Below are 23,277 nucleotides of genomic sequence, written 5' to 3'. Positions count from 1 at the left end.
AATACTTGTTCCTTCTCTTCATTAAATGCAATTTGATAAGATGACAACATTTTCCCCTTATCTCTTTACATAATTAGGTTTAGGGAACGAAGAGTTATAATAGACAGATGGGACTTTAGCTGAAACTGGCATTAAAATGGAATAGTGTGTCCTAATTCTCAGAGATTAACCCTGGTGATGATTGTCTGACAATGTAGGCTTTATTTAGCTGACTTCAAAAGCCTGCCAGTACTTAAAACTCCAAAATAGTTACTCTATTTTGTAATGCGCTGGCTATTAACTCCAGTGCATTTGAGGTTTATATTCTCTTTTCATGTGCAATGAAGAATTGAATTGTCATGCTTGTGCCCCCCCTTCCCCCTTGAAGCTGACCAAATGGAAAATATTGTCCATTTGGATTGACCCCTCTTTTTATTACCTTTTTGCCTCTTGAATTTTTCTAATTATTTGATTTGGCCTACTTTAATTAGTCTTCAGGAACTGAAGCAGTCAGCTATCATAATTGTCATATCATATTTGACTCTAGTTGTGAGCAAAACTACAAATTACCTGAAATAATAATTGACATTTAAATAGTAATTTAAGGGTTATGCATGGCATATCTCACCAGAGCCTTATATTTTGAGTGAAATTACGTTCCTGTAAGTTAAGACAATTTGAGGCAAAAAAGGTGGCTCAGTAGATGTTCAGTACTGTATGTGGGAGGTCCTGAGTTCAATTCTGGCCTTAGATACTTCCTAGCTGTATAACCTTGGGCAAGTCACCTCATCTCTGTCTTTATAATTGTTTTGCCTTGGAACTGATACTTAGTATTGATTCCAAGCCAGAAGCTAAGTTGTTTTAAACTCAGATAACAGTTATAAGAAATGATAAGCAAGATGGTTTTGGAAAAAGCTAGGAAGATCTGCATGTACTGATACAGAGCAAAATAAGAAGAACTGGGAGAATATTACAAAGTAACAGCTGTATCGTATAATGGCTAACTTTGCTACTCTCAGCAATACAATAATCTGGGACAATACTGAAAGATTTATGACAGGGAATGCTACCCATTCCAGAGAAAGAAATGTTAGGGTCAGTGGATGCAGCTCACACACTATCTTTCATGTCAGTGTATTTATGGATTTATTTGGAGGTTTTGGTTTTGTATGAATGTGCTCTAACAACAGTGACCAACAAAGAAGTGTGTTTTGCATGATAAAAATTTGGATTATTCACTGGGAGATCAAATACTGAAGCCGAAGTTAAATACTTTGGCCACATAATGAGAAGACAGGACTCATTGGAAAATACCCTGATGTTGAGAAAAATTGAAGGAGAAAGGAAAAGGGCACAGCAGAGGTTGAGAGGTGTAGTGACACGGAAACAACAAATTTGAACTTGGACAAACTTTGAAAGAGAGTGGAAGACAGAAAGTCTTCCCTTTGTGACAAGGAAATCACTTTAAAAGACTGATATATATTAATTTAAGGTCGCCAAGGAATTCAGCTATGTAATTCCTAAATGAAAACTCAAGTCAGCAGTCAACCTTTTATGGAGTTTTTTATTACAAACAGGAGGAAGAAAGGTATGAGTGAGAGAGAGAGAGAGAGAGAGAGAGAGAGAGAGAGAGAGAGAGAGAGAGAGAGAGAGAATGAGAGAGAGAGAGGGGAGAGAAGGGAATAGGGCTTAAATACCCCCTCTGTTTAGGCTGGGCCAAAAGGCCCAAGCCCTTAGATAGCTGAGGCAAAGAAAAGAGATCAGTCCCTATCACTCACGTGACCAAAATGGAGAAACAGTCTCAGGGGCCTCTACCTTCAGTCTTCTTCAGAGCAAGCTTCTCAGAGCACAACCTCTCAGAGCAAAACCTCTCCAACCTCCTCAGTCCTCAGACCCCTCTATCTTTAAGGAAACCATCTCAGTTCCCTCCCCTCAGTTCTCACATCTACCAATCACTGTCCATGTCTTCCCTGTGCCAATGGTGGCTCTAGCTTAACCCAGGACCACCCAGAGGTCTGTGGCTTTGCACATGTCTGTTGAAGGTCATATTCTCAAATAATTAAATTTTGATCTATGCTGCAGCTCTTCCTAAATCCTGTTAGGACTGAGTAGGGTGGAGATTGTAAGTTCCTGGTTCTGTCATTCCAAGTATCTCTATTGTATCAATAATCAATCATGACTCAAAGAACTTCCTGTTCTATGCTAAAGCATAGGTCAAAGCCCTTTCCATTGTTTAGCAAAAGGTTTCTGTCCTAAAGTAGTCTTAGGTAGGGAGGAGAAAGATCCTCCCATGCCAAGGGGGTTCACATTCCAATAGAGTTTTTACTATCAGTAGAAAATTTTTCCCAAGTATGAAACTTTCCAATGGTGAAATTTCCAACATTCACAAGTCTAAGAAATTTCAAGGTTTACACCTTGCTATGGTCCATGAGGCCATAAAGAGTCAGACAACTGAATGACTGAACAACAAAAAACTCAGTTTCATAAATGTGGGGTTTAAAATGCACTCTATAGTAAGAGTTTCAGAAAATTAGAAGTTGGTTTGTGGGTGTGTATGTTTACACTGGTAAGGAAACATTGGTAAGTGAATCTATGATATCGTTGATGATAATCACATGAAAGACCACATCAGAAATAAGAAAAATGCTAATCAATTGGAAAAGTATTAAATGAATTGTGGTACATAGATTTAAGTGTATATTACTATTCTGTAAGAAATAATGAGTATGAAGAATCATGTGAAGCACAGGAAAATTTGCCTGAATTGAAACAGGGGTAAGTACCTGGAATCAGGAAAACAAAACAATTCACCGAATGAAGTATAAAACCAAATGGCAAGAACAGCAACAAAAATTAAAAGTCAAATGCTGTAGAATTATAAGGATAGAAAAAGAGAGATGAGGATGCTGCTCCTCCATTTCTTTGTTGTACAGCTAGAAGACCGTGCAGGAGCACATCAGATACTGACAGACTTCACTGATTACTCTGGTTATTTTACTGACCTGTCTTTCTTTCATTTTCTCTCATTCTATCTATCTATCTATCTATCTATATCTCTTTTTTCCATTGTAGGAGATATAAGAGATGGATCTTGTGAGGGCTAGAGGAGTATATTAAGAAAAGACAGTGGCACACAAAAGATAAATAAAAGCTGAAAGAAAAGAAAAAAGGCAAATGATGATCTCCAAATGAAGAAAGAGCTCTGACTTACACAGAGTGGATTTGCCAGGCATACTTCAGATCTTCTTTAATTCATGTTACAAAAGCAGTGATCAAAGTGCATGTGGTGCTACATCTGGATTTAATTAAAGGATTTGATATGTGAACTCATGGAGTTTTATTTTGGTAATTAATTCCTCTTGGTTTGGCTGTGAGCTCTAGATCATAGATTGAATTCTGACTAAAGAAATATAAACAGCCGTTAGGAAGCCTGGTAGTAAACATGATTGGCTCATCATAATCTTTTTTTTTTTTAATCCTTACCTTCCACCTTAGAATCCATAAACCCTTACCTTCCACCTTAGAATCCATATTATGTATTGGTTCCAAGGTTAAGAGTGGTAAGGGCTAGGCAATGGGGGTTAAGTGACTTGCTCAGGGTAACACAGCTGGGAAGTGTCTGAGACCAGATTTGAATTTAGGATCTCCTATCTTTAGACCTGGCTCTTAATCCACTGAGCCACCCAGAAGCCCCTGGCCCATCAAAATCTCAAGGGGAATATTACCAAAGTAATAACCTAGCCCTTATTGCTCTTCTGCTTTGGAACCAATTCACAGTATTGACTCTTAAGATGGATGTTTGATAGAATTCACTGGTGAATCCGTCAGGCCCTGGGGATTTTTTTTTTTTAAATATATTTTATTTGATCATTTCCAAGCATTATTCGTTAAAGACATAGATCATTTTCTTTTCCTCCCCCCACCCCCCATAGCCGACGCGTAAGTCCACTGGGCATTAGATGTTTTCTTGATTTGAACCCATTGCTTTGTTGTTAGTATTTGCATTAGAGTGTTCATTTAAAGTCTATCCTCTGTCATGTCCCCTGGGGATTTTTTCTAAGAAGTTCTTTGATTGCCTATTGGATTTCTTTTTCTGATATGGGAATATTTAAGAAATCTATTTCTTCTTCTGTTAGTCTAGGCAATTTATATTTTTGTAAATATTCATCCATATCACCTAGGTTGGTATATTTATTGCCATATAGTTGGGCAAAGTAGTTTTTTAATGATTGCCTTAATTTCCTCTTCATTGGAGGTGAGATCCCCCTTTTCATCCTTGATGCTGTTAATTTGCCTTTCTTCTTTCCTTTTTTAAATTAGATTAACCAGTACTTTGTCTATTTTGTCTGTTTTTTCAAAGTACCAGCTTCTAGTCTTGTTTATTAGCTCAATAGTTCTGTCACTTTCGATTTTATGAATTTCTCCCTTAATTTTTAGGATCTCTAGTTTGGTTTTCTTCTGGGGGTTTTTAATTTGTTCGTTCTCAAGTTTTTTGATTTGCATTTCCAATTCCTTGATCTCTGTCCTCCCTAATTTGTTAATATATGCACTCAGGGATATGAATTTTCCTCTAAGTACTGCCTTGGCTGCATCCCATAAGGTTTGAAAGGATGTCTCGCCGTTGTCATTTTCTTCAATGAAATTATTAATTGTTTCTATGATTTTTTCTCTAACTATTCGATTTTGGAGTATCATATTATTTAATTTCCAATTAATTTTTGATTTGGCTCTCCATGTACCCTTGCTGATCAATATTTTTATTGCCTTGTGATCTGAAAAGGTTGCATTTATTATTTCTGCTTTTCTGCATTTGAGTGCCATGTTTCTGTGACCTAGTGTATGATCTATTTTTGTGAATGTGCCATGTGGTGCTGAAAAGGTGTATTCCTTTTTGTCCCTATTTATTTTTCTCCATATGTCTATTAACTCTAATTTTTCTGAGATTTCATTCACCTCTTTTACCTCTTTCTTGTTTATTTTTTGGTTTGATTTATCTAAATTTGATAGTGGTTGGTTCAAGTCTCCCACTAATATGGTTTTACTGTCTATTTCCTCCTTCAATTCTCCTAGTTTCTCTATTAAAAATTTGGATGCTATTCCGTTTGGTGCATACATGTTGATTAGTGATATTTCCTCATTGTCTATTCTCCCTTTTAACAGAATATATTTTTTTTACTATTTCCACCTTCAAGACTCTTAAGATGGAAAATAAGGGTTAAAAAAGGTTTAAAAAGAAATAAATTCTCACATGGTGTTCTCCTGTGATAGGTAGGTTGTTACTTCTTTATAGAGTATTTGTGTATATTTATGTGTATATTTATAGAGTATTATATAAATTGTATTTATATCAACATAGACCAAGATTTTCATTTGTAGTCAGCTAAGTGGTATAGTAGATTAGAGTGCTGGACTCTGAAAGAGAACTGGTTTCAAATCCTTCCCCAGTCATTTATTTAGCTGTGAGATGACTCTGGGCAAGTCACTCAGCCTCAGTTTCCTCTTTTATAAAATGGGAATCATAGGAGCACCTTTCTTTTAGGTCTAGTATGAGGATCAAATGTGATAACATGTAGATTGTTTTATAAATTTTAGAGGAGTATGTAGATTGTAGTTATCATTATTAGAATAAAAAGCTATTGTTTATATTTTCATATTTGGAGGTGGCCTTCATCCTGATGGGGATGTCTAGTCACAAGTGTAAGTTAATGTGAGTGTAGCAGAAAAAAACAAAAGATACAATGAGCCATTGTGTCTCCTGTGAGTATAAAGCATTGCTTTCCTGGACCTTTTCCTTCCAGGAAAAATCTTATGTTGTCTTATATACAAAGCAAAAAATGTAGATCTGGCCTGGGGGATGAGACTGTAGGCAGAAAGACCAGTTAGTAGGGTATTCTAATATCCTGAGAGTGAAGTAATGAGAGTTAGGATTTAAATAGTGTCCACAAAAATTACCAAATCGCCAATATTCCCTTTTTAGGGGCTAGGAGAAGCAATAGAGCTGGAATTCCTTCTTCCTTCTACCTTCACTGGTCAGCCCCCAGTTGGCAATGTATAGCCCATGGTCATTGCTTAGAGCTTTGTGAAGTGAAATAACCTTGTAACCAGTATGGTCAGGCCAAGATGTATAGATCTCGGATCCGTTCTAGGGCTATGGAAAGTTGGTGGTACAATAGAGCTTTCCAGGTCCTTCACCTCCTCCCACCTAGGAACAGAGAGTCCTCAGTAGCAATTTTCTTTTGTAGGGGGAAGATTTGGGATCTAATGATTAACCAGATGTAGCCTGAGACTGATCAGTGTGGCATGGAAGAGCCTCCCCATACAGCACTGGTGAAATTGTAACTAGAAGACTGATCCTTCCCAAGCAAACACAATGACAGTCACGTACCCCAGAGCTGGCGAGCATCCAGAAAAGAGAAATTAAAATGACTTGGGAGTTTGGACAGTTTATAGCTCAGACAAGGAAGGCGTGGGTGACAAGCTGTCCATTTTGCCAACTTTTAAGATTTCACAGGGAGGAAGGAGGATACCTAGGAAGAAAGAGAATGGAGAGTTTGGAGAAACTGGTAACTTCAAACAAGAGACATTCAGATTCTCTCAGTCCACAGTGGGTAATTAATATATTTTGATGATGGATTTACTGGCAAGGAGCTAAGCCTTCTGTGGGCTGTGATGTGATTTTAGGAGGTGCATTTGAAACTGGTACTGTAGTATGAAGTAAGGAATTTAATTTTAGGGAACAGTCTAACATGATTTGCCCTGCAGTGGGGACAGGAGAAATTTGCTATGCAAAGGGAAAATTAAAAGTGAAATAAAAGACTTTCATCGTACAGGATTTCTGCTAAGTTAAAAAATTAAAAGAGCTTCAGTAATGTCTTAGCCAAAATTTTCATACTTCTTATCCTTATTGGAAACATTAATAATATTCCTGGTATTATTTATTTCCATTTGGAACTCCTTGACCATCTTCCTTGAGCATGATTAAAAATGTAATTGCCTGGAAAGCAGTATCTGTGTTATTTCAGAGGAGTTTATGATTGGCCTAGATAAAGTGGGAGGAAAAGAACCTTTTTTTCTGTTTATAACAACAATAGCTAGAAGCTAAATAGCACTTTATAAATATTATCTTTTTCAATCTTCATTACAACCCTCAAAGTAGCTTCTATTATTAACCTCATATTACAAATGAGGAAGCTGAAGTAGAGGTTGTCACTTGCCTGGGGTCCCACAGTCAGTGTCTAAAGCATAATTTGAACTCAAGTCTTCCTCACTCCAGGCCCAGGGCTCTCTCCACTGTACCATCTAACTGCCCATTTTACAGGGATATTTGTGATTGTTTACTCATCTGAATCTTAAAGTCTGCTTTTTATGGTAAAGGGTGCTAGAGCTAGACTAGAACAGTGGAAACCTCATTGATTCTGGAGTTAGAGGATCTGTCTTCAGATCTTGTTTCTAATGCTCATAAATAAATTTCATTTGTGACACAACTAAAACAACTAAAATTTATATAGACAGAGCTCAAATTAGAAAATACTGTAAACAACTTTATCAGTCATTTTCAAGTCAACTACTAATCAAAAAATAACTAGCTAAAAGGGTAAAAATGGCCACTATTTTCAGCCTGTTCCCAAGTGGAACTACCTCCTGTCTCCTTACACTTAGGGCTCAAACAATTTCATGTGACTTTCAGGCAATTTTGATTGGGTGACAGATTTAGAGACTTTGATGGAAGCCCACCCTGTAGTGACCTGGTCTTACCTGGTAAGAAGGAAGCTTAGAGGATGGGATCTCTGAAATGGTAGGGTGACGATGGTCTGTTTTTAGAGGGTCTTGTTTTTCATGCTTGGGTTAACAAAGTTTGATTCCATGCATTGCAAAGTGTAAATCTAGTTAGTGTTTCTGTTGTGCTAGTTAGCATATGTAATGGTGAATAGGAGCCCATTATTTGCCTCGTTTCTGTTTAGCTCCATTTACTACAGCCATAAAGAACATTCCTTTACTAGGTACACTCTTATCTCTACCATCAAGCCAAGGGTATCACAACAAAAACAAAGGCCGGGGTGGCTCTGTTGGTCCCAAAGCTAAAATATTTGGGTTTGCAGCTGATCCTCAGCTGTACAGGTTTAGTATTTTCTTGTTCTACCAGCTACTTCCTCTTTATGCTCAGTTTTTGCTTCCCTTCTCATCCAGATAACTGGACAGTTTTGTCTGTTAATCTAATCAGATCTGCACCAACCATTTCCGTGCTAACTGACCATGTAATTCATTATTTAACTATAAACATCTTCTTTTAAATTGATTCTTCCCAGTCCAAAAACTGTCCAGATTCACTAAAGTAAGCCATTAGTGACCAGTACCTTTGTATTTCTGACATTGTATCAGGTTTAATATATGAATATTCCAACACAGGTAGAATTTTTATTAAAAAAAGAAAATTTATTATGTTTTTATTTAGCTTTCACTCCAAATACATTCCCTCTTAACTTTCCTACTGAAAGAACCATTTCTTGTAAGAAAGAATAAAGAAGAGATTGAAGAAGCTAGTTCATCAAAATTAACTTTTGACAGTTATTTATCATTCTGCATCCATAGTCCCCTACCTCTGCAAAAGTAAGAGGGAGGTACATTTTCCTCTTTGGGGCCTTGTTTATATTTTATAATTAAAAAATTCATTTCTGTCTTTTTAGTTCTTTATGTGTACATTGTGGTGGTGGTTTTCATTCAATCATTTTTAAGTCATATTCAATGCTTTGTTATTCCGTTTGGAGGGTTTTTTTTTTTTTGTTTTTTGTTTTGGCAGAGATACTACTTCTTGGGATGGTTTGCCATTTCCTTCTATAGCTTGTTTTACAGATAAGGAATCTGAGATAATCAGGATTCAGTGACTTTCCTGGGGTCACACAGCTAGAAATTGTTTAAGGCTAGATTTGAATTCAGAAGATGAGTCTTCTTGGCTTCAGGGCCAACATTGTATTTACTGAGCCATTTAGTTAGCCCCCAAATCATGGTAATCCTGTAGATTGTTTTCTTGGTTATGTTTACTTCATTTTGCATCATTTCATATGTCTTAATTTACTGCTTTATATTCTTCATATTCATGATTTTATCCTTGCACAGTAATACTCCATTAAATTCATGTACCACTTTTAGCCATTTCCAATCAATGGCTCTCCACCTTACTTTGTTTGAATTCTTTGGCATCCCCAAAACTCACCACTAAACTACTTAGCTGCTTTAAAGCAAAACATTGTGAACTATGGTTAAGAGAGAATTCTTTTTTTTTTTAAGCCCTTACCTTCTGTCTTAGAAACAGTTGAAAGACAGAAGAGCAATAATCAGGGTAAAGTGACTTGCCCTGGGTCACACAGCTAGGAAGTATCTGAGGCCAGATTTTTTTTTTAAAACCCATACCTTCTGTCTTGGAATCCTTGGACCCCTTTTATGTCACCCATTAGGATACCAATGTAACAATCTGCCTTCACCAGAAAGAGAAAACTTTTCTTTTTTTAACCCATACCTTCTGTCTTGGAGTCAATACTGTGTATTGGCTCTAAGGCAGAAGAGTGGTAAGGGCTAGGCAATGGGGGTTAAGTGACTTGCCCAGGGTCACACAGCTGGGAAGTGTCTGAGGCCAGATTTGAACCTAGGAACTCCCATCTCTAGGCCTGGCTCTCAATCTACTGAGCTACTCAGCTGCCCCCTAAGACCAGATTCAAACCGAGGTTCTTCCAACTTCAGGCTTGGTGCACTCTTATCTATTGTACTACCTAGCTGTCCCTTACAGAGAATTTAGACCCGCAGACTAGAGAGCAGCAAGCCAGGAAGTCCAGAATGAGTAGAGTAAATGTAGGCTATCGACTGAGGGCATGATTATAAAATTTTCTAATGATTGAAAACTGGGAGAGAAGACTTAATATGTTCGTGGATGGAATCAAGAACCAGAAATCTTTCAACAGAGACCAAATAGGAAAAGATGCATTTTTTTAAAACCATATCTTGTCATTGCCTTGCTATAGGCAACAGTTCTGCAACTTAGCATCTTAGAGCATCATGGAGGTGACTGAGAGTTTAAGTGACTTGCCCAAGATCACACATGGCACAGTAGATACATAGAGTGCCAGGGCTGGAGTCAAGAAGATTCAAGTTCAGTCTCAGACACTTAACTAGCTTTGGGATCTTGAGTGAATCATTTAACCATGCTTGCCTCAGATCTTCATCTATAAAATGAGCTGGAGAAGGAAATGGCAAACCACTCCAGTATCTCTGCCTCCAGAAGCCCAAATACAGTTGAAGAGTGGGGCATGGCTGAACCATGACAAGATCTCACAGATCATATATACTGGAAGCAAGAACTAAGCTCAGCCTTCCAACACCAGGGCTGGTCCTTTTGTCACTCTAGCACCCTTAATCTAAAGATGATTTTGGTTTTTACTGGGTTTTTTATTTGACTGTTGTAGGAAGTTTCCAATGAAGATCTTGTTCATGCAACAGCTTTGAGTGTTAAGAGTTTTCTGGTCCTGAGAGGTCCAATAACTTGCTGTCACTTAGATAGCCAGCGTGTGGCAGAGGTACCATTTGAACCCAGGTCATCCATCTTGCAAAGTCAGTGTTTTGTCTACTACACCATGCTGCCTCCCTCAAAATGAGACTGAATAGGAACAAACGTAAAGTTCTACATACTTATCCTTAAAAAAGCAATTTCCCATGACGAGAGGCATGACCGAGCATCAAAGTAATGGAGGGTTTGGTGGATGTAAGCTCAGCATAAGCCTGCAGCATGAAATGGAAGCTAAGCTGCAATGAGAGGCATCATGTCCCAAACAAGGGAAGTGGTTGTTTCATGTTATTTTTCCTCTCTTTAGAACATTTCTAGATCTTTGTTTTCTACTCTGGGCTTCATACTTTAGGGAGAAAGAATGTTATCAAGCTGATAGTCCTCTAGAGAATTGACCATAATGATGAAGGGACTAGAAATCACATCAGAGAAACACCAGTTGAAGGAACTGGAGATTTTTAGCCTGTATAGAAGATTTATTTGAAGATAGCTATTATTATTAATGTCACCCCTCCCACTCCTATTTGAAGGATTGTTTGACACATTCATTCATAAAAGATTGTAGTTCTTTAGCCATTTCAATCATGCTGACTCTTGCTGACCCCAGTTGGGATTTTCTTGGCAAAGATACTGCAGTAGTTTGCCATTTCTTCTCCAGTTATTTTGCAGATGAGGAAACTGAGACAAATAGGGTTTTACGAGTTGCTCAGAGCCACATAGTAAGAGTCTGAGACCAGATTTGAATTCAGAAAGAGGAGTCTTTCCAATTCCAGTCTTGGCTCTCTCCACTTCACCACCTAACTATGGGAGGAAGGATTAACCTTGTTTCTTGGCCCTGGAGGACAGAACTAGAGTCAAGGGATGACATTTTCAGAGAAATCAATCAAGGCTCAATTTTAGGATGAGTTAAAAAACAAACAAACAACAATTTGAATTGTCCAAAAGTACAATGGGTTGCCTTAGAAAATAGTGGGTGCTACTCGTTAGATGCCTTAAGTGAAGGGGCTAGAATGACATTTATTGAGTATGATATAGAGAATGGCGGTGCTAGTTGTGTTTAAGATTAAGGTCCCTTTCAACTCTGAATCACTTGTATTCTGAGATCCTATCACTGTCCAGCTAAACTTTAACTAGGAGATAGATAATAGTCTCATGTTTTATGTTAATAGGATATTTCACAATGGAACTTAAAACTCTCCAATTGTCAGATTCCTCTCCAACCCTTTTATTCAACATTTACTAAGCTTCTACTGTGGACAAAGTACTACCTGTTGGGTAAGCACAGAAGCATATGATCAACTCTCACAAATTGGGTAAAAGACAAGTACACAAACACTATGAGATAAGTGAGAGGGAGATTAATGCCCAAGTACTACAGGAAGTTTGGGGCTGGGAGATGGCACTGTGATAAAATCAAAGAGATGCTGGGGGCTGACCCAGGGACAGAGAAGCCACAAATAATTTTCAGAGACACCTCTGTGTTCTGCTGAAGGCCACAGCAAAGATGTTTATGAAAGTAGCAGGTAGGATATCTGAGAATGTTTTAGGTAAAGTCTTTTCATAAACAATATTCTGTGGGAAAGAAACGCCTCCTAAATATGAGGTCATTAATGCTTAGCACTCTACTCTCTATAAAAATCTTTCTCTTTGTGATAATAAATGGAGCTTATGCGAAAAGACCCCACCTAGCCTCAGTCCCTGTTCATTCTTAAACATTTGGACCCTAACAAGCCCAGAAGCTGGCAGCACAGTGGATAGAGTATTATTCCTGAAGTCAGGAAGACTAGAGCTGGGTGACCCTGGACAAGTCACTTAACCTTGTTTGCCTTGGTTTCCTCATCTGTCAGATGAGCTAGAAAGGAAAATTGCAAATTGCTACAGTATCTTCACCAAGAAAACCCCAAATGGAGTTACAAAGAGTTAGATTTAACCAAACAAGTACAGGAAATTTAAGGAGGGAAGAGAATTTTCACCTGAGGAAGGTTAAGGAGTTATTCCTACAGGTGGGATCTGCATTAATCCTTAGAGGAAAGGAGGAGTGAATGTAAACAGAGACTTATTTTAGGAGGGAACATTTTAGGCATGTGGGGGATGACTTGAGCAAAGATAAAGAAATGAGAAAGCAGGATAAGAATAGGGAATAGATGATGTATCCCCTCATTTAGCCAGAACATAGAATTCATGAAAGGGAGCTCCATGTGAAAGCCCTTAAATGCTAATGTCAAGAAATTGACTCCCCTTATTCGGTGGGAAATCCATGAAGTTTTGGGGGAACAGAGAGTAACATGGCCATACTGATACTTTAGAAATTTTACTCAGGCAATATTATGGAGAACAAGCTGTAAGAAATAGATGTTTCAGAAAAAATAAGAACATAATTGACTCCTTTTATGTTTAAGATGTTTTTTTCAAGCTTGAGACATTTTTAAAAATGTTTTTATGGTCAGACAATATTCTGATGTTGGGAATCTTTGTATAGTAGAAGGTTTAAAAGACTAAGCTGAATTTATTATCAAAACACAGCTCTTACTTTATACAAATCTTTTGTTCCTAGGTTTAGCACATGGTGGACTTAATAAAGGTTTGAAGAATTGACCTCAATCCTAGAATGTGGTGTGCTTTTCAAAATTTAATCTGATGTTAGTTGATTTTCTTATCAACTGTCTTTCATTTAAAAAAATGTAGAAAGTGTTCCAGTTTTTTTGAGGGGGTTGATTAATCCGTGTTTAAATTCTGTTTGTGTTGGAGAACAGAGAAAAGGGAGTATTCCCTTCAGCATTGTCCCTTCATAAGCTTATGCTTCTAGTTGTATCAGAGAGATTAATTATCTTTTGGGGCCCACTTCCAGGTTATTTGTCTTTCAGTCACCATAAGCAAAATGCCTACTGGGAGGAAGTTGACAACATACCACCTTGCTAAACATGCATCCAAATGGTTTAATAAATGATGCCTGAATTAAAACTAAAATGAAAATGAAAAAATGAAAATGAAAAACAAAAGATGGGTTAGACTCCCACCCTTCTGAAAACATTAGCTAGATGTTGAATGTTCATTGAAATGAAATGACTATTTGTATTCATTTACTTTTGGCAGATATGTGTATCGCGACTGCAATCTCCCTTCTCATGATCTTGATCTGTGCAATGGCAACCTATGGTGCATACAAGGTAAACAAGCATAGGGCCTGGCTCTCTTCCTGAAGTCTCCCAATTGGGAAATCTCATTTTCAGCAGTGATTTTGAAATTTACAGTCTTAGAATTTCCTGTAAGCTGAGATATTAAGTGACTTGCCTGAGATCACGTAGCAATGTGTGTCAGAAGTGGAATGTTTTCAATATTTCTGCTTTTTAAGGCCACCAGACTTTCTTTTTCCTAGACCAAAGGCATTAAACAGATCCCTTCAGCCCATAATTAATTTAGAAAACCAGAAAATAACATTACCTTTCTTGTATTGTATTTTTTATTTATTTTGTTAAACATTTTAAAATTATATAAATTTTTTGAAACTCTCTTAGAAGTGTGGTAAGGGCTAGGCAATGGGGGTCCAGTGACTTGTCCAGGGTCACACAGCCAGGAAATGTCTGAGGGCAGATTTGAAGCCAGGACCTCCCGTCTCTGGGCATGTCTCTCAATCCACTGAACTAATCAACTGTCCCTTACAATTAAATTTTTTTAAAAACAAACCCTTCCCTTCCATCTTAGACTATATATTAGTCCCAAGGCAGAAGAATGGCAATAGGGCATAGTGACTTACCCAGGGTCATAAACTAGGAAGTGTGTGAGGCCGGATTTCAACCTAGGACCTCCTGACTCACCTCTCAAGTCACTGAGCCACCACCTAGTTGCCCCTCTACAATTACATTTTAATCTGGTTCCAGCACTTGGGAGTCTTGTGGACCTCTTTCAGCCAACTGTCCTAAACTGAACTAGTACATATTGCCTCTCCAAAGTATTTCCCATTTTCCCATTGCCATATTATTCCCTAGAATAATCTTTGGAAATAGTTTTCTGTTTTCTATAAGAATTATTGATGGTTTAACATCTATCTAGAGTATTGGAGATGCCACATGGTCATAGATTTAGAAATCAAAGGAATTTTAGAAGTCATTGAGTCCAACCCCCTGGTTTTACAAATGAGGAAATTGAAGCCCAGATGGGTTAGGTGACTTGCCAGGGTCATAGAACTAATAATAGCCAAGGTAGGATATGAATTCAGGTGTTCCTGACTAAATTCGGCATTGGACTCCCTACTACCTTGCTGCCACATTGAATTAGAATAATCCTCTTTCAGAGAACTGGATTGTCTCCCAAGCTAGTTTTGTCAGAAATCTGTCTAGTGCTAGTTTGTCTATCAATAAACAAAAGACTTTCTCAAAGGATACAATAATAACAGCTTAGAATTTAAAAAAAAAAATTGGGGGTAAGTAATGACACTCTTTTAATACTTTGTTTCTTTTTTTGTTTTGTGAAGCAACATGCTGCCTGGATCATCCCTTTCTTCTGTTACCAGATTTTTGATTTTGCCCTCAACTCATTGGTAGCAATCAGTGTACTTGTTTATCCAAATTCAATCCAGGAATATATACGCCAGCTGGTAAGTAGTCATCAGACCCATGCTCAGCATGTTCTCATTAGGGTGACATGGCTGACTAAAGGGATGTTTCTGAATAGTTTGAAGATTTGTGAGACTTAACAAGCTATCCCCACTGCTATCCAAACTACGGGGGAACTAGATTAAATAGATTTTATCTGTGCACTTAGCCAACTCTGAATCACCTAGAAGTTTTGAAGGCTAATTAGCTGAATAGGGGCTTTTAGTTTCTTGGACACCATCCTGGGAAAACATGAGCTCCCCAGAGCCAGAGTCTAATAAGCTTGTGGTGGTTTAGTACTCATCAAATCATTCTGAAAGTTGATCCCCACCTGTTTTACTATGGCAAAGTATATCATTGCTTTGTTGGGTAGAAATTGAGGAGAATTCTCTTTGATGCATTTGTTGAGAATGGAAGGAGTAAGTCACAAGTCTATGAAAGGGACCTTTGTGCTTGTCTAGTTTATTTGACAGGTGAAAAAATCAAGACTCAGAAGAGCAGAGTGACTTGCCTAAGGTCTCTAAGGTTTAATAATTTGCAAAGCTGGTATTCAGACAGGTCTTGTGATTCCAATGTCAAGGATGTCAGGGGTGTAAAAATAGGGGAGTTTTGAGGAGAGGATATTTCAATAGCAAAGACAGTAGCAGTCAGCAAAGATGGTAGAAAGTGATAATTGTAAAGGGATGTCAGAGTGTGGGATGCATGTGAGATTATTATTAGTAAAAGCAGTAGCTCAGAATTACATGAGTCCATAAAAATCATATTATAAAGATGTTTTTTTAAACCTTTCTGTCTTGGGAATGAATGTCCCTTAAGACAGAAGGGCAAGGACTATACATATAGAGTTAAGTGACTTTGCCAGCATCATACAGCTAGGAAGTATCCAAGAACAGATTTGCACCCTGATCCTCCTTATTCCAGGGCTGACACTATTGATTGTGCTACCTAACTGCCCCATATCGAATAGATTTAGAAGTAGTTAAGTGGGTGTTTTTCAAAAAGCAAGTTCAGACACCCAGAAGTTCAAATTAGTGGAAACAACATTTTTTTATTAATCTATTGCTTAATAAACGTATCTAACTGGCCAGGACAAACCTTCCTACTGAATTTAAAGGTGGTTTTTATAGGGTTACATATGAGTAAGAGGTAAAAAAGTAAATTGAGCTCATCCAATGTCTAGGAGGATATATGACTTTTAAGTTTACAATGAGTGAAATGTGGCCTTAATGACCAGGGCAGAATGACCAGGGTAATCAAGCCTTATCATACACAAGCCAGATGTGCCATTAACCGGGGAGGACAGGACATTCCTGTGTATATCTTATCCTATACCTGATTTATCCTTTCCTTGAGGGGCCATCCTCTAGTTCTGCTGACCATCTGTTGTTTCAGACTGAGAAAGCACATTCCTTAAGCCTGCTTAAGCTTTCTATAAGGGATATTATGCTGTATTGATTACTACTTTTACCAATGATCAGGGACTTCATTTTGCTTTACTTCACTAGAAGGGACCTTAGAGTCTAAGGACCATCTCCATGCTTATATATACATATATGTCATAGAGCCCTTGTTGAACTTTTGGGTAAGGACCTCCTTAATATTAATATTTTAACAGTGTCAAATACCACTTCCCAAATGAGACTTTTCCGGATTTCCCCAGATTCATGTGCTATCCTTACCATCTAAAATAACCTTTCAGTTGTTTAGACATACCCCATTCTTTGTGATCCCATTTGGAGGGCATTTCTTGACAAAGATAACTGGTGTGGCTTGCCATTTCCTTCTCCAGATCATTTTTCAGATGGGGAAACTGAAGTAAACAGGGATTAGTGACTTGCCCAAGGTCATACAGCTAGTAAAGTCTGAGGCCAGATTTGAAGTCCAGAAGATGAGTGTTTCTGACTCCAAGCTAGGCACTCTTTCCTCTGTGCCACTTAATGGTCCAAATATTACTTTATGTTTTACTTTATACCCCACTTTTTAATATTCATTTTTATATCCCATTCATTTATAATATTTTATTCATGTTCACCATATTTGAATGACATTGACTTATGATAATTACACAGAAATCAGATCTTGCTGAGCAGTTGTTTCATGGTAAATTCCTGCTTTGTAATTGAATATTAAAAGACCTCTATTCACTATTAACTGTTTGGCAGACTTTGAGACCTCTTAGAAGGGCTTCATTTGGTCCAAAGGAGAATCAATATGGGAGATTTCCAAGGTAATATTATAAACACCTGTTAGTACAAGACAATTCATTCACTAGTAAATAGTACTATGCTGAAAAGTTTCCATTAAAGAAATTGGACTACCTTTCTCCATTTCCTATTTCTTTTTAAAAATTCCTTATCTTCCATCTTGGAATTAATATTGTGTATTGGTTCTAAGGCAGAATAGTAGTAAGGGCTAGGCAATGGAGGGTTAAATGATTTGACCAGTATCACACAGCTAGGAAATCTGAGGTTAGATTTGCACCCAGGACCTCCTATCTCTGGACCTGGCTCTCAATCCATTCATTCACCTAACTGCCCTCTCTATTACCCTTTTCAATTAATTAACAAATATTTATTAAGCACTTATGATATTACAGGGCCTGTGGCTATAAAGACAAAAATGAAGCAATCTCTGCCTTCATAAATTTTGCTTCCTTGTTTGGAGGAAATAATAAATCCTATAAGTGTATATGAAAATATAAAAAGGAAATATAAGATAAGTTGTAGGGGGCAGCTATATGACTCAGTAGATAGAGAACCAGGCTTAGAATTGGAAGGATCTGGGTTCAAATTTGATCTCAGACATTTTTTGGCTGGGTGACCCTGGGTAAGTCATTTAATCCCAGTTGCCTAGCCATTACCACTCTTCTGCCTTGGAACTGATACTTAGTATTGATGATGAAAGGTAAGGGTTTTTTAAAAAAAAGATAATTCAGAAGACATATTCAGGGAGACACTATTAGTTTGGGGAACCATGACATGAAATGCTTCATGCAGGAAGCGGCAACTGAGCTGAGTTTTGAAGGGAAGTAGTGATTTCAGGAGCCAAAATAAGAGAGCATATTTTATCTTCCACTTAACCTCATGTACACACCTTTCTTCTTCCCAAAGTTTTAGGGTCTCTAAAGGGATGTTTTTTTCTAGAGTGAAAGTGGCACCTGGAAGTTGATTAGCAAATAAAAAAGAAAATGTAGCTGTTTCTGTGTTTAATGAAAAAAAAAAACAACTTACCTTTCAAGTACCTTCATTTCATTCCTTCCCCCCAAAACACACACACACACACACACACACACACAGAGAGGGGGGGGGAGGGAGGGAAACTAGATTCTCATTATCTCAGTGTAATTTTTATTTGTTCCAGATGAACCTGAAATTGTATCTTGGTCCTAAACAATAGCTATCAGCTTTAATTAATTGTCTTCTGATAGGAATGCCTGAAATATTGCCCAGGGAATGGGATCTTGAATGATTAATGAGATTTGCTAATGAAGTTTCTTTTTTTTTTCTTCTATCCCTAGCCTCCTAATTTTCCATACAAGGAAGATCTCATGTCTGTGAATCCTACTTGTCTAGTCCTTATTATTCTTCTCTTTATCAGCATTGTCTTGGCTTTTAAGGTAAGAATACATATCTTGTGTAACTTTTCTCTATTCTAGGGTTTCCTCATTAATAATCATTACCCCTTTCTTCCAGAGCAATTAATGTCTACTTAAGAACTTATGGAGACTGGGTTATAGTTTACTGGAAGCTCCTACTCTCACTGACTTGTGGGGAAAGTGTGTTTGTGCACACTGACCTTATTTCCTTCTAAATAATAATAACAGATAACATTCATTTACTTAAAAAAAAAAAAACAACTGGATGGGGTAGGGGCAGCTAAGTGGCTCAGTGGATAGAGAGCCAGGTTTGGAAACAGTAATTTCAAATATGGCCTCAGATATTTCTAAGCTGTGTGACCCTGGGCAAGTCACTTAACCCCAATTGCCTTGTCCTTGCTGCTTTTGTACCTTAGAACTGATACTTGTATTGATTCTAAGACAGAAGGTAAAGGTGTTTATTTGTTTTAAAGAGTTGTCAAGAAAGTTGTTATCAAGTGGTTGATATCAAGTGGGTCCAACTCTTCATGATTCCAGGGATCATAGCACACTGAGCCCTTCTAGCCTTCACTATCTCTCAAAGTTTCTCCAAGGTCATGTTTGCTATTTCCATGGCACTATCCATCTTATCCTCTTTTGTTCCCTTCTCCTTTCTCCTTTAATCCTTCCTCATGTCTCCAGAATAGGAGAGCCCAGAAGAATTATTATGTGTATATTCAGAAAAAAAAAACAACTGCACATTGATGAGATCACAGATTCACCCACGGATGTCCTGGGACACATACAAAGGAAAAGACAATGAAATGAGTATTTATTAAGTGCCTGCTGTGTGCCGGCCAACTTTGTGCTAAGCACATTGTAAATATCTAGGGCTAGTTTTGAACTTAGGTTTTCCTCACTACAAACCTTGTACCCCTAGTTAGTTTCCCAGCATTAAGGTTGCATTGTAGAGCCCTGGATCTAGTGTAAGAATTATCCCTTAGACATTTTGCTAGTACTGTGACTCAAGGCAAGTCACTAACTTCCTAGGCTAAAGTCTCCTCATCCATATTGATATGGATGATAATAGCATCCCCCATAGCTGCCCCATAGAGTTGTTATTCAGACTAAATGAAATCATACCTATTTTGGAGGGTTTTTTTAATATTTTGGGGGAGGGGTGTTGGGAAGATTTTTCTCTTCTTTTTCTGTTTTTTTTTTCTTTGCTTTAAAATATTTTGTTACAAGGAATGGCTGTTTGAAAAGGGATGAGGCAGGGACATAGGGGGAAATCTAAGGAGGTGACCCAAGGAATAGTGAATTAGTTTAGGGAAATAGAGTGAGTCAAAGCTCTCATGTCAGTTTGAATGGGATTGGGCAGTGAGTAGTTCTTTAATTCCAAGCTAATTTAGTCAATAAGACCCAGGCATTTTTTTTAAATGGAAAAAAAGAAAACCTAAGCCCTGAAATTGAATTTCAAAGGAGAACCCCAGAGGAGTGAAGATTGAGATGAAAAGGCCTTCCAAGTAGGAAATGGCCTTTTTAAAGGTACAGAGGTGGGAGTGTCCACAGCATGTTCTGGATACAATGAATAAACCAGAATGGTTACAATAGGGTAGTGGGGAGCTCCTGTAGGGAAAATCTCTTTAAGAAACAAATGCAAGAGAATCCTAATGACATTAGATTTGCCTGGGGCAAAAATATTATTTGTGTTTTATCCTTTAGATATTAGGGAGTTATTGGAAGTTTTTAGGGAGGAGAGTGATAAGGTAAGGAGAATGACCCTTTCCCCAGTCCTGAAATTTTTTTTTCCTGTATTTTGTATTTTGTATGTTTAGCTATCCAGCATTCTTGCATGGTTTGTCTACCTGAAAGGGAAGCTAGGGACTGAGGGAATATAGGTTGAAGGGTTTAAAAATAGGGAAAGGTAGGGAAAGCATAGATAAGAAAAAGAGACACAGGATTCTTAAACATAAAGGGCAAGCCCGTGATGTCTAGCTCTGATGGTGTTAAAGCCTCCTGACAGTCTGGTAGACTGAATTTTATTGAGGTTATTGAGTAATCAATGACAAGCTAAAAGAGATCCATCCTAAGACAATGGAGTAATCCATGCCCAGACCAGAAGTTCATTTCACCTTCCTTCCAGAGCTGAGATCCAGAGGTCTCTCAGAGGGTAGGGTCATTCTGTCTAGGTAGAGCAGTCAGTGGAATGAAGAATGGGTTGAACTGCGTGCTCAGTCCTATGTGTGTAGGCATCACACAGTGCTCTGCCATGGCACAAGGTTTGTATATTATATAGGTTCAGTGAATACATACTTTTCTGGCATACAATCAATTTTCTACAAAATGATCTACATTTAATTGGATATGTCACACATTAACAAATCACTTAATCAACATTCTGTGATCATTTACCATGCTGCTATAGCAGAAATTCATGATAGAGATAAATGACATGGATAGGGTAATCTGGAGGTTAGTTCCTTTTGACCTGAGAGAATCATTGTTCCTTTTGATCAGCTTTCACAATCACAGTTACTTAGGAGATGGGTAAACAAAACATTTCATAGCTAGGTACAGGGTTAAAGGGTAACTTAACACAGAGTAGAATTGGGGTTTTCCTCAACTTACAAGTTCTGTTTTTCTTGTGTTACTTTAAAGCACTTTCAATGTTGCCTGGTTTCTGTCTGTAAATGAATTCAGTGGAGTGTGTTAACAGTGTATTTAACACACTCCACTGAATTCATGGTGCTTAAGCATTTGACTGGTGTTGGGTTTGGGACCTTGGAAGGTGTCTATGTTTGAGAGAGAAAGGAGGGGTAATGGCTCTTTAGGTTTTAATTCTGTGAGTGTAATGTTTTGGAGGTACTAATTTGGGGAGATTGGGGTGGGATTTGTATATTCTTTGCTCTTATATTATTTCATTTGTATTAGAGAGAGAACAATAATCATTCATGAGAGAGAAGTCACAGAGGGAGATCAATGGGAGCCTCAATTTCTGGGGGCTGTCTTGCAGCTCTCATCTCCCAAACTGTGACTGTCAGCCAGTGGTGGGGTGTGATGGCTCCCAACAACCTTCAGCACACTGGCCCTATCTCATACAAATGCTAAATGCCTTTGACATTACTTAGGAGACTATAGAGATAGCTAGCCAGCCTTCCAGACTGCAGCTCCTGGGAGGGGTTAGAATACCACAAAATTTGAGTCCCAATTCTATTCAAGGCTCTGGAAATCAATCATGTGAAGTATTAGAAATACATCCATAATTCTGGTACAGGAGCACTTTGCTCATTAGAGTTCACTTTTGAATACATCTTTAATATGTTCATGACACATTCATACTGGAAATCTTAGAGTATGTATTTATCTGTGTATTGTAAATGCTGTAGTAGACTATAAATTCCTCAAGGGCAAGGTCTGCTTCAAATTTGCCTTGTATCTCCAGGACCTAGCAAAGCATATAGCACAAAGTAGGCACTTGATGCTTGTTGAATTGAGTTAAATTGAAGTAAGGAAAAAGGGGACAAGTTTAGGGCACACATGAAGATGTTAGCTTTGGAAAAGCATTATTGTTGTTCATTCATTTCAGTGACGTTCCGACTATGTGACCATTACTCCCCCCCTCAAAAAAAAAAACATTTTAAATCCTTGCTTTCTATCCTAGAATTAATTCTAACTATTAATTCCAAAGTAAAAGACTGGTATGGGCTAAGCAATGGGGGTTAAGTGACTTGTTCTGGGTCACACAGGTAGGAAGTGTCTGAGGTCAGATTTAAACCCAAGACCTCCCATCTCTCATGCTGGTTCTCTTTAGTCACTTAGCTGCCCTGAGATTTCTTTTTGAATTGACCATTTTAAAATGGTTTCTATGCTGAAATTTGTGTTGCTCTTTTTTCATGTGAAGTTCAAATAAAGAAGTATTTATTAAGCAGCTACAATGTGTATATAATACATTGTGTAAGAGTGATAAGGCAGAGTGCCAACAAGAAGCCTACTATCTAATTGGGGCAGAGGCACATCCTTGGATATCTAGAATGTTCAGTGCAAACTAACATACATATGAGGGAATTTCAAGAAAATGTGATATGACATCTGAGCAAGGACAGGCCCTTTCTGACTCGGTGGCATTGGAACTGGGTGATGAGATCATAAGCTCCTCTAAGACAACATACACCAGCTGTGTGACCTTGGACAAATCCCATAACCTCTCCCAGCTTTAATTTTTTCGTCTATAAAAAAGGGATAATGAACATCTTCCTTGACAAGTGGCAAATGGGAGACTATAAGTAAAGTGCTTTGCAAAGACTAAAGCACCATACAAATGGTAGCTATTGTTATTACTGTTATACTACGTTTAATATTAGCAGCTAATCAGAAAGGATCACATATCATACTGAGTCTGTTATGTCATCTGCACTGTTGCTAGAAGGACTGCTGACATGTCCTTGGTCTTATAGCCAGCATCCTCTCATGGCCACTTGGAATGTCCATAGCTAAGAACCTTTAAATTTCAGAAAGGATCCGTACTGGAAGGTATCAGTCTGGCTGACTGGGGGTCCAGCAATTCCCTCTGGGAATGG

The 23,277-nt window shown here is 37.9% G+C and overlaps 1 protein-coding gene across 1 annotated transcript in view; it reads left to right on the top strand.

Moving 5' to 3' along the window:
• The window catches only part of LAPTM4B (lysosomal protein transmembrane 4 beta), a 103,534-nt gene that overhangs the window by 36,265 nt on the left and 43,992 nt on the right, over positions 1 to 23,277 (top strand). The window contains exons 3-5 of the mRNA XM_007488145.3: positions 13,625 to 13,698; positions 15,003 to 15,125; positions 18,641 to 18,739. Coding sequence (XP_007488207.1) covers positions 13,625 to 13,698; positions 15,003 to 15,125; positions 18,641 to 18,739 — 296 coding nt within the window. The remainder of the gene's footprint in view (positions 1 to 13,624; positions 13,699 to 15,002; positions 15,126 to 18,640; positions 18,740 to 23,277) is intronic.

This window comes from Monodelphis domestica, chromosome 3, assembly GCF_027887165.1.
Source record: "Monodelphis domestica isolate mMonDom1 chromosome 3, mMonDom1.pri, whole genome shotgun sequence".
Classification (NCBI taxonomy): domain Eukaryota; kingdom Metazoa; phylum Chordata; class Mammalia; order Didelphimorphia; family Didelphidae; genus Monodelphis; species Monodelphis domestica.
Note: the sequence above shows the minus strand (reverse complement) of the source record. Positions and strands in the feature narration are given on the sequence as shown.